Source organism: Lycorma delicatula, chromosome 1 (assembly GCF_047948215.1).
Source record: "Lycorma delicatula isolate Av1 chromosome 1, ASM4794821v1, whole genome shotgun sequence".
NCBI classification, from domain to species: domain Eukaryota; kingdom Metazoa; phylum Arthropoda; class Insecta; order Hemiptera; family Fulgoridae; genus Lycorma; species Lycorma delicatula.
In genome coordinates this window covers 354,109,203-354,122,243 of record NC_134455.1, presented here as the reverse complement: position 1 = coordinate 354,122,243, position 13,041 = coordinate 354,109,203, and the positions used below count along the sequence as shown (strand labels likewise).

Sequence of the window (13,041 nt, the reverse complement as noted above, 5' to 3'; positions counted from 1 at the left end):
GAGTACCGGCGATATAACGGACCACTCCAGCAGAGTGCACGCGTATTGGCGCTAGAGCTAAATACAACTGGGTTTGCCCTGGTACCCAGAGGACATCGTTCGAGACTCAATACGTAGAGCCATTCACCTATCGGCACGATAGTTCCCACCTTAGGTTACAGTTGCGTTTCATAAGATGTTGCAACACCACCGAGTGTAAATGTAAGAGAAAATTGTGTTGGATGTTGTTGTGTAGTTGAGTAAATTTATATGTTGTAATTTGTGTACTGTTCTTGGTGTAGTAAACGTGTATAGCATAAAGTATTCTGAAGCTCAGTGTGTAGTGGGAAGAAAGTCTGCAGAGGCTAGGCCCGTGGGGACGCCAACATGTTTGCCTAAGCATGCCCAATTCTCTCTAGCGTACTTCCCTATGCTGCGAAACCAAATGCCCTCAAACACTGTGTTGTTTGGAGTGTTTTCATCTCTGTAATAGACACATTCTGTAGAAGTTCTCAACGCCCAAGCGCATAGATGCACTTGAAAACAACCATGACTGGTAAGGAGCTGGTTCAACTAGTTCCCATGTTTGTGGTCCAACCATCTCTCAGTTACGAAATCAGTCTGCAGGTCTACTTACCCTTCGTTGACTGATCCCAAAGGTTTCACTTCTAGCATATCATAATACTACCAGTGTTGATTGTACATTATTCTCCAAATAGTTGCAATAAATTGAACTATTTCTGATGGTGATGTTTTGGGCCTTTATAGTTACATCTGATTTTATTCTTTCCTGTATGTATGCAATGATCTGAAATCCTAACATCATAATACACAATGGTATTCAACAGGCTAGGAGTCTGTTTTATTTAAGACATTGTAACACATTAAATAACACAGTAAAATGATTAAAACTGAACGCATTTGTGAATGAAATGAAAATGAAGACAAAAATGTTTCAGGACAATATGTTGGTGCTTTCAAACAATGTGGAAAAATAAGAAGGTCTGCATGCTTTATGTCAACATGTATAACAGAGGGTTAATTTAGCTGAATATGGGAAATATTAATTATAGAGTTCAGGTGAGGATGAGAAATAGATAAAAACTGGAAATAGATTCATACAATATATAAACATAAAAATGAATTACTGAAAATTAAAAATATTTTTGCTATTGCATCAGATAATAATGAATTAAATCAATGAATAAATCACTAATTTTATTCAAATAAATGTTTCAAATCTTTTTAACCATTAAAATAGCTATTGTCAATAAAATTAAAAAGGAATCAGGTAAAATAAATTATGTTAGAAATAACTACTCACATGTTTGATAACACTATCATTAATTTGTCCTGTGAGTTCTAGTTTTTGTAAGTTTTCTATGCACTTTATATCATTTTCTGAACGCAGTTCAGTACACCATTTCTTGCCATTTTCATAAGATTCTTTGATCTGATCTTCAAAAAGTTTCCATGTAGCAGCCCTGGCAACTAACTGCAGAAAAATTGCAAGTAAGAAGATATTAAATGCAAACAATGTTAAAAATGTGTCATTTCAGTTACATTCATAAATATAATTTTATAATGCAGGTAGCATTGTAGCACCTGTTCTTTTGATTGTAACTCTTACAACAGATAGATTTAACTATACTTCAGGTATTCATTCTACTATTTTGAAAAAATTTACTCCAACTTTGTTTTACAGTTAGAAAATTATGTTACAAAAAAATAAATAATAATTATAAAACTAATTCTTGCCTATCCAGGAAAATGGTTACTTTTCTCAAACAAATTCTGCTATAGAATTTACTCAAATTATCTAAAATCTACTTTAACAAGAGTCTCTAAATTTTTTTTTAATGGAACTGAAATCTTAATAATAAATTGAAGTTCAACTTTACTATCTGGAATCTATTATTTATTTTTATTTTATTATTATGACTTTTGGACGTGCTTCTTATTTGTACTTTAAAATGAAGATAACAACTGAGAAATAGATGAAATGACAACTGAGAAAATGCCAGACGCTGACCAAAAATTAAACTAAAACCAGCAGATCTAAAAGCCAGATGCTAATCATTACATCAACTGGTCAGCCAACTAAATCTGGAATTGGTTAAACATATAATCTGCAGATCCTACTGTAAGCCTACAGTAGAACACTGAATTCAGTTCCTTCAAAGAAAATAATAGTATGATAATTTTTCTGAATAATCATGATGTGAATAATGTAAATAAGTAAATAATGGAAGGCATCTAAATCACATGAAAAAGTAATGAGATGTGTTTAGAACTAATAATAAAGAAGAAAGTGAATAAAATGTGGTTGATTGTATTAACAAAACTTAGTGGTAATTTTAAAGGCAGTTCATACAAAAGTTTGCAAAAGGCATTGCAATCAATACAAGATGATACATGTAGAGATCAGATAATGAATGGTGTGGATGATGAACTCAAGAGGTGAATTATGAACTATGATCCTGCTTAAGCCTGGAAGAAATGAGCAAAAAGGGAGTCAATGGACTTAGTGGCTATTTATTAGTCACTTATAGTAAGAGAAAGAAAGTATGAGCTCTTCTAATCAACCATTTTACCCACAGGATCTTCCCTTACAGAACTAGATGAATTTGAAACTTATGGCTTCTGAAAAGGTTAGAACCATTGGTGGGTTACAATGCAATTCCTAATGAACTGTAGTGGTAATCAGCATTAAGCATTCCTTGATTTTCTGATGAGTAATAATTTTTTGATATTTAATGTAGGAAACTAATCTACTTCCAGGATACTAATTTCCTGAATAAATGTTAAATTGAGATCTTTGACATCCCTTTTTTGACACCTCTGTTTAGAAATTTTTTTATCAGGATGATGACCTTGAAAAGAACCAACTAATTTTGACTGAAGTTGGTAAATATACTGGAAATGAAGATTCCAAATAGTAAAGATAGAATCTACTGAAGATACCAAAGAACTTTCCAGATTAAGCAGAACTGGAAAAGATTTTTGAACAAGATCCTAGGAGGACAGATTAGAACTCCATTCATTGAGGTGTACCTTTAAGTTGTAGCGTTTAGGCTGGAGGTTCAATAACTTGCTGATACCTACAATCACCTTCTTTTTCAGAAGATACCATTGATTCTTAGTGCTTTTGTCATGTCACATCTTCTCACTCCAAATAACAGTGGAGCAATCTTGAGAAGAGCAGGAGTGTTTGAAAAATATTTTGTAGAACTAAACATTCTGCGATTGGGGAGGATGACTTGAATCTCTTTTAAACTAAAATAGAAAGGTGTACAGAACATAATAGAAGTTCTGGTAGTTTTCTGTGTGGATTTTGATGCTCTTCATACAATATAAATGTCCACAAAGTCATTTTGAGATTTTCTTATAATAATATTAGAGGGTTGTGAAATCAACTAAATCACAGAAAGAAATAGTAATTTCTCCAGGTTACTCACGTCCCTGGTTCAAACTATGGATCCTGAGGGCTTGAGAGAGTGTAGCCATGCCCATTGCTTCCCAGATGAACTGGTAGTTGATATCTGAGTAGTATTGAAATACTAGTCTCTCTAACTCTCTCACCATACAACAAAGTAGAGTTACATTTGGTACCAGGACATCATACCACAGAAGCAATGAGAAGTTGGTGCTTACAAAATCTTTCTTTTACCTCTTCCACTCATAAGTCCTGATAACCATTCCTAATCCTGATAATCAATCCTAATTATAAAATGACATATCAGAATAATCCTGTCATAAGCCAATAATAATCTGTGACTAATAATTTCTGCAACAATAGTTCTTAGTTGTATCTGATATGCACACTATTTATTGGCATAAATACCCCAGTTAAAGTCTAGGAAAGATTCAAATTCATAAAAATTAATTCTCCCAGACTTCTTGATCTGGTTAGGTAGGGCTGCTAAATTATATTCTATTTTCACCCGTCTATTTTCACAGTCTCCAGAAACTGCTTATCATCTCATTCTTCAATTTCAGTCTTTGAGTAGAAACATTTACATTTTTGGGGCTTGGCTTTTAGTTGCTGTTTCTGAACTACCTGGAAAAATTCTGGTACTCATTACAGATACAGATGTACACACTCAGTTTCTCAGGAGTTAGTTTTAATTTACATTTCAAAACTATATGTCCTTTGATGTTTGTTCCACCAGTAACATAATAAATAATTACTAAAAAGAGTAGCATGTCAAAACATAATTTTTGATATGGGAGAGTGATTTTTTTTTTAAACAGAATAGAATACAAAATACACAATATTTCTTTATTTTTATGTTAATTACATTTTTTTGTATTGTCATTTTGTAAATTTTACATATTTAGAAAAATAATTATAACAACCAATAAATTGATATTATGTTATTTGAGAAGTAGAATTAATAAAGATGGATGAAGCAGGAGCTATATAAGATGCCAAACAGTACAGACGAAACAAGCTTTCAATCAGAAATATAATTTGCTTACATCAAGAATTAATTTAAACTTCAGGAAAACATTTTTGAAAGCATATGTTTGGAGCATAGCTTTATACGGAAGTGAAACTTGGACGATCAGAGTACCTGAGAAGAAAAGATTAGAAGCTTTTTAAATATGGAGTTATAAGAGAATGTTAAAAATCAGATGGGTGGATAAAGTGACAAATTAAGAGGTTTTCCAACAAATTGATGAAGATAGAAGCATTTAAAAAAATCTACCTAAAAAGAGACAGACTGATTGGCCACATCTTACAGCATCCTGGAATAGTCGGTTTGTAAGGGCAGGTAGATGGGAAAAATTGTGCAGGCAGGCAATGTTTGGAATATGGAAATCAAACTGTTACGGATGTAGGATGTAGGGGTATACCAAAATGAAACAACTAACATTAGATGGGGAAGATTGGAGAGCTGCATCAAAGCAATCAAGTGACGGAAGTCAAAAAAAAAATGTTAAAAATTTAATTCTACTGACTTAGATTTAACTGAGATTAATCTCCTTAAGGTAAGTTAATCAGATTGTGAAAGACAAATTTGCAAACACATAAACATTATTCATGATTATTATCAATACTTATTTAATTTCATATAAAAATTGTTATAAATATTGAATAACCATTTTTGTTCAATTATTAAATATCTGAATGTATTATCATTCAACTATAGTGCCAGGAGAAATGGCACTTGTTTTTAAAAAGCAATGAATTAATAAATGAAATGTCAACTTCAATTCCAGTTTCTGCTGTAAAAGATATAAACCATTATGAACTAAGCGAAACATACAATGTAATAATTGCTGTAATAAAACATACTTAAAATTATTAAAAATTACAGTTCAGTTCAAAGATAAACCGATTTAATTTAGTCAGATATGGAAAAAAATTTCATTAATTTGAAAGTAAGTAATAAAAAGTAAAGTAAAGTAGACTAACAAAACATATTACCATTTTCATTACATTATCATCGATTTGGTCAAGTAAAGCATATTTTTCTAATGACTGCATACATTTATAATTTTTTCTTGCATTAAATAAAATACACCATTCAGAAGCTTGTTTGTGAATTATTTCCTCTGCTTTTTTAAAATCTGGCCATTTCATTTTTTTATTCTGTACACACTAAAAATAAGAAAATAAACATGTAATATTAATTAATGATAAACAGATTTCTTTTAATTGATGAACTTTAAATTAATTCCACTAAGCAATATAAAATGAAACTAGAACTGTATTAAAGTGTTTCACACCAGGTGTACAATAGTGAACATTTTTGCAATTTGTGAGGAGCAAATTATTTATGACTACAAAAGGGAAGTATTTTGATAATTTACTAAGTTATTCCAACAGTATGATTAATTTTATAAGTTAATCAAACATTAAATTTAATTGAATGCATTGATTTACTTATTTGAATATTTACTACATATGTCTTTTATACCTTTCAAAAGTGGATAAATTTGTTAGTTAAATGAATCTAATATTCAGAATATTTTTACAGATTTAGTTTACGCCCAATTTTTATTAGAAAGTACTGAAGGTAAAACAAACTTTTTATATAAGAAATATATATTTTAATAATCCAATTCTAGACTAAAAAAGATTTGAAATATGTTTCTTCTGTTCTGAAAACAACAGGAGACTAACTCCTTTTCATAACTACTGAAAAGTATATATCTGTAAATTATATGGTTAATGCTATGAGTTAAAACAAATATGATTTCAAAATCGATAGATATTTGATTATTCAAAATTTTATTTAATTTATTTTGTTAATTTTACAGTTATACGTTAAAACATTTTATCTTCCTTTTTTTTATTACAAATTCACCAATTTTTCCTTCTTCAGTCTTCTGCTGTCAAGCATGTCTTATTTAATAAGCTTTTCTTTATTGTCTTATAAACATATGCAATGAAAAATTTGTTTATTTACCAGAAGGGAAAGTACCACCAAAACTTACTACTAAATTATCAATCATTATTCTTTCGATAAAAAAAAAATGAATGCTATTATCCACCAGGATTATTTACATTTTTAATACTAATGCAATTTCAAAACATATTTTTATACATTTTGAAATTTTTTTTGTCCTCTCTAATGATACTGTAGGTTTTATATCATCATATGTAAAAAATGAGAATAAATGTTCTGTTACCTTACTTCTGTAATTCACCACTGTGAAGAAAGTCTTTTTTACAATTAATTTGCCTGTAGAGAACTTTTATTTAATACTTCGCTGTTCAATAATAATTCAGAAACTATTATAGAACATTCATTATTAATATAATTTTCACTTAATCAAAACTAAGCAATTTTTTTTAGAATTCTTTTATAAATTTTATTCCAAAATTTTAAGTGGCGTGAGCTGCTATGGTCATTAGTTAGTAATATACTGGTGGCATAGAATGAAACTGTAATCGATATTGTTTAACTTCACTGATACAGGTACTGGTTTATTAAACATGGTTTTGGTTAGTAGCATTTTATCTCTACCTCACACCCCTCAGTTTCCAGAAGTTATTCACTGAAACATTCTGTGAGTTGTTAAATCAGTGTATTGTAAGGAAAACTCACAGTATTATCTTAATCTACCAAAGTTTTAATGTTAACAGCATTTGATCATACTTTCAATAACAGTTTCTTCAGTTTTGAAAATGCTAATTTTTATTCAGTGGTATGTCAAATTTTTGCAAATTTTTTGTTTTGTAATTTTACATAAAGTTGAAACAAAATTTTTATCTATAAATGCTTGATAATTATTGAGAATTTATTACAGTATTTAAAAAATTAAAATTTTTCATTAATAGTTAAATTGATAACTTTTAGAGTTTATAAGTTAAGTGAAAAAGATATTTAAAAAACAGAAATTTTGTAAAGATAAATTACAAAAACATTTCTGAATTATAAGTATAATATGTAATCTAACATATGCCACTTCAGCGACAGAATGGCATTATTTCTGCATTTCCCCCAGAAGATTATGGATTTGAATTGCAATTAAAGTTTACATTTTTCACATGCTACAAAATTAATTTCTCATTCACAATAAAAAAAAAGTAACTACGATTGAGCATTAGCCAGCTGTTACGAATGAATAATAAAAATGTAAACTTCATAACAGTAAGTAAAATATCATAGAACTTTGTAATCTAATTCAGATCTATCTGACCATTCAGTGTATCAAATAGGCAACAGAAACTGAACAATAATCAGAAAAAATTAAAATTAGAGATAGTAATTCATGAAGTCAGTGAATACAAGATAATCCTCTATTATGATTCTTTTCTTTTTAATACAAAGGCAATTTAAATATAAACTGGAATTTTTCCACGCAGACTAAGAGAAGTGAATATGGTGGGGCACTATGGGTAGTTAGTTGGATATGTGCAGAAGGGAACAACCAACAAGCCATGTCCATAGGACCCATTCAAAAACTCAAGTGCTTGATTGAGCAAAAAAATTTTGAAGTGATCGTGACACAGTGGAATGAAAGTCATGAACATCGTCTGCAGACCAGCATCAGTGATGACAAAATTCAGGCCATTGGTGACTTTGTGGAAGGTGATCAAAACTGAAATTGAAAATCAGAGGTGAGCATAAGTGTTGCGAATGTGCATAATACAATGTTGTCAGATACTCTTGGATGCAGCAAAGTGTCAGCAAGGTGAGTTCTACATCTTCTCAGTGAGGCATATAGAATGTCCACAAAAACATCTGTTAGCAGCTTCTGAATAGCTCTGAGTAAGAAGGAGAGGCATTTTTGGGTCGTATTGTGACCTGCAATGAAACGTGGGTCCACCACTACACCCCAGAAAGTAAGTGAACACGTATGTTGTGGTGGAAAAGGGGATAGGGAACACGATTAACCGCTTACCAGTCTTTGACACAATATTCTGACATAGCTGATATGCACAATTAGGGCCTGTGTTGGAATATTCTGACAACAACTTTTTGTCCGGTTTTAATTCATTCTGTCATAATATTCCCTGTTGTTTTACACAGTTTTCTTTTTTGTAGTATTCTGCAATGATAGATAATGCTAGTTGTTAGTTTAATTATAGAGTAAAGTGAGGGATTTTCATCTGTACTTGATTATAATCAGCTGACTTGCTGTAATGACAAGTTGTTTATTTACAGTGTTCTGTGTAGTCAGACTGTGAGCACTATATTTCTTATTATATCATGAAATTCTATATATATTTATATATATAGAATTTATATATATAAAAATTTATATATAAATATATATATATATATATATATATATATCAGAACATAAATTTGTAATTATGTAAATATTTTGTGTTTAGGTAAAATAATAAAGTTAATTGCGTAAATATTTTGTATATATGTGTGACAGAAATTCTGCAAATATTGCATATGTGTGTATGTTGGTGTAATAAAATACATTTTGCATGAAAAAAAATTGTTTTTAAATTACATATTAGGTCATTATTAGTCAAGATACATACATTGAACCAAAAAAGAAACAAGAAAAAAAAATAACATTCATTTCTGTGAAAAGAAGAAACCAGTAAGGTGTTAAGAACAAGAAGCACCTGTTAGCTGGAAAGGTTCTGGCAACTGTGTTTTGGGACTCAAAAGGTGTGCTGCTGATTGATTTCCAGCTTAAATGAAAGACAGTAAATTCACATACTATTGCCAGTTGTTGAATGTTGTCAGGGGTGCTTATTGCAACAAACAACACTGGCAACTGATTTGCAACCTCCTCCTTCTTCACAACAACACATAGTCGCATGTAGCAGCTCAGACTTGTGATTAACTCATTAAAATTCATTGGACACCTGCTGAACAACCCCTATACAGCCCAGACTTGTCACCGTGTGATTTCCACTTCTTTGGTTTGGTGAAAGAAGCTTTAGGAGGGGAAAGATTTGAAGACAATGCTGCCATCAAGCATTATGTGCACAATTGTTTATTAGGGCAACCATCTATTTTTTTGATGATAGGATCAGGAAACCATGTATCTGGCGGAGAAAATGTATTTCTGTAGAAGGAAACTATGTATAAAAAATTTCATACAATACTTAAGTGAATAAAATGCTACTTACAATATACAACAATGCTTTTTATTACAAAAAAAAAATAATAATAATTAAGGGATAATAAAAGAGATATTTTCCTTTCCTTCTTACTATTTTAAAAACTAATAATAACTTTGCAAGTTTAATAATATTAAATGTTCAATTTAAGTGTGGACATAATTTGCAGTATAAATACATACATGATTTATGACAAGATCATTAACTTGCTCAGATAAACCCAGTTTCTGAAGTGCTGACAAACATTCGTGACTCTGACCAGCACTAAGCTTTTCACACCATATCTGAGAGTTTTGTTGCTGTTCAGCAGCATTTTTCATAATATCTTGCAGTGTTAACTGATTATCCAATAACTTTAACAAAAAGAATATATATATTATGATAATACATCAATGCACTATCAATAAATAAGATTCATGTATTATTTAAATATAGTTTTAAAAAATAATTTAATCTAAACTATCAAAATATTTTAAAATGTCAGCATGGTAGAATTTAAAAATTATCATACTTTAATAGTTAAAATGTATGAGGTAAGGTTTACTATAATGCAGATATTGTATGAAATCTAAATGCCTCAATTTTAAAATGGAAATATATAACTGTAATTTAAGGAAAAAGATAGACGGATGCAGACTGTTAGCTTGGATTTCAATTAACCACACATTTCAGGAATGGTTGACATGAGACTGCATAAGACTACACTTCATTTACATTCATACATATCATCCTCATTCATCCTCTGAAGTAATACCTTATGGTGGTTCCAGAGGCTAAACAGAAAAAGAAAAAAATGTTAGCTTTCAGTTGCATGAAAATGTTTTTATGCAACCCTCCAAATAAAAATGTATGCCTTCAAAAATTGCTTTAAATAGATAAATAATGAATGAGGAAAAAAATCTTTTAGTCCTGAGATAAAGCAAATTGATTATAGTATAAATGATTTATAAGTACATTAAATGAAATTCAGTAAATTTTTTTATCCATTTAAAATTGCTCAATGGATGTATAAAATAACATGCATTTCTCAAATATGTGATTACAAACAAACAGTATTATCAACAATAAAATTAATTTATTAATTAAACAGCCTATCACTTAATAAAAAGATATTGATCTCTTCAACCTATTTCATGTTTATTATGTTTTTATTTTAATAAAGAAAAATTTGAAGTTAATGAAATATAATGAGAAATAGAATTTTTCATACTCAAATGATGTGCAGTAGAAGCAACATTAATTATTTATAGTACTACATAGAGAAAGGCATGACAGTGAACAATAGAAGGTATTTATCTGGTTCAGAGATAAACATTAGGGTTTATAAATGAGTAAATTAAAAATAATAATCTAGTCAGTGAGAGACAGACTGGAAGTGATGTGTAATGTGAAAAGCCAGCATCATTAGGAATGTAAAGAAAACCACATGGTGGGGGCAAAAGTAAGTAATAATAACAAATAATCTTCAGAAAAGAATTATGCCAGTATTTTTTAAGAAAAAATGCTTTATTTTAATGTTGTAAGTTTACAAGATATTACAACAAAATTATGTTATAATTATGTTCATAAATGATGGTGATGATGATGATGATGCTGAAAATATAAAACTATAACACTAGCTACAAGATGCAAATAACAAACTTGGAAAAGATGCTGGTCATCAATTGCTTGATGATTAGGTTTGGTTAGCGTGATGAAAATAAAATAAATCCATTTTACACTGACTATACATGGATATTTCCAGGCAAATGGCAAATAAAAATTCAATAAAGAAACAACTATATATATTTTTTTAATATTATTTCTTCTTACAAATAATCTAAACAAAATATTTCTACTGAATAATGTCCTTTAATCTTTTAAATTCTTAAATTTAATCAAAATAACCAAACTTAAAACAGACTGACACAAACATAAACTTGAAATGAAATTTAGCTCAGAATGCTCTTTTTGAATTATGCTACCCATAATTTTACTTTTATTTTCTTTATAATCATTTGCAATGCATATGTTACCATTTATATTAGACCATCAACAATAGAATAATGTTAAAAATAATGTAAAATGCCAAATTATTATAAGAATAAAGATAATTAAATAATACAGAGATATAAAATAATAATATGATATCTTATATACAGCTAAATAATAAAATTGCCAGAAGAATTACTCTAAAATTACATTAGAAACAATATAATATTATTTAATTATTTATTTATTATTATTATATTTATTATTTTTAAAAAATAAATCAATACATAATCACTCTTAGATGATTAAAAATCTGGCTTAACTTCATAGGTGCCCCTCCAGTTTCAAACTTACAAAAAAGCACTTAAAACATTAAAAATTGCTAGAAAAAGCACTAAAAAATTTTTAAAAAAATGTTAGGTTAGGTTACCATTCACTTACCTTCAGAACTTTGGCTTGTATAGTTTCGCTACTTCCAGGAGGAAATAATGCACAAGCTGATGATGTGGCCTCCTCTCTTTAAACAAATATTCTGCCAAATAACCTTTGAAGGGTTTAGATTTTTTTCCCATCACAGATATGCAATACCATATATTTTGCCAATAGCTCTTAATTTCCTGGGTGTGAACGGACAGCTGTTTCTCTCGTCTACTTCTCCACTAGCTTCTGTGCATACAAATTCTACACTGTGGTTCACTCGAAGGTACCTGAAATCTACATCATTGTAAAACAGTCTGAGATGATTGTTGTTCCTGGTAATATTCAATCCCTTATTATGTTAAGTAACTTTTCTTTGTCTCTTCTCGATACTGACAACATAAAAAATTTTCCCTCCAGACCACATTCCACACCACCAGATACCAAATGACCATACACTCGTCAGCCTCTGTTGAACTTCTTTTTCCCAAATTTAGCTTCCATCTATTTCAACAATATTTCCAGGACCACTGATGTTCGTTGACTTTCTTATCACCCAGTCAACACACTCTTCCCTATAATAATTACTCTAGTCAACCACTGTTGATGAGGACAACTTCAGTTCATGCTCCATAAATGTATGTTTGTCTTGTTTAAGAAAACACCATAACATAACAAACAACACTTTCACCACAGGTAATAGACATTTCAAAAAATGTTCCCTTCGTTGCCACCTTTTCCCACATACATTTTGCACCTCGTACTCTTGCATTACAACGGAAACAATAAGTTCCTCTACACTTGTTGATTTTTACTTCCTTCCTGCATTTTCTGTATTGTGTTCTCGAATTCAGTAATCCGTGCACCTCACAGAAATTCAATAGATTCTCTTCATTACTCTTATATAATTCGGTATATCTCAACAAAGAAATATCAAATCCAATACACCGATTCGCCATGCTATATGACAACCATGCTCCTCAAGCATCAAAACCTTCTGCATCTTGCAAATAGTATCAAAGTTTTGAAGGTAAGTGACAGGTAACCTAAACTAACAATTTTTTAATGTTTTAAGGGCTTCTTTGTAGGTTTGACACTGGAGGAGCACCTCTAAAGTTTAGCCA

General features: G+C 30.0%; 1 protein-coding gene across 1 annotated transcript in view; it reads right to left on the bottom strand.

Annotated features, from left to right (window-relative positions):
* Positions 1 to 13,041, bottom strand: part of LOC142334470 (uncharacterized) — a 712,180-nt gene that overhangs the window by 629,579 nt on the left and 69,560 nt on the right. The window contains exons 12-14 of the mRNA XM_075382526.1: positions 9,712 to 9,882; positions 5,414 to 5,587; positions 1,304 to 1,474 (exon numbers count right to left, since the gene is read on the bottom strand). Of these exons, the coding sequence (XP_075238641.1) occupies positions 1,304 to 1,474; positions 5,414 to 5,587; positions 9,712 to 9,882 (516 nt within the window). The remainder of the gene's footprint in view (positions 1 to 1,303; positions 1,475 to 5,413; positions 5,588 to 9,711; positions 9,883 to 13,041) is intronic.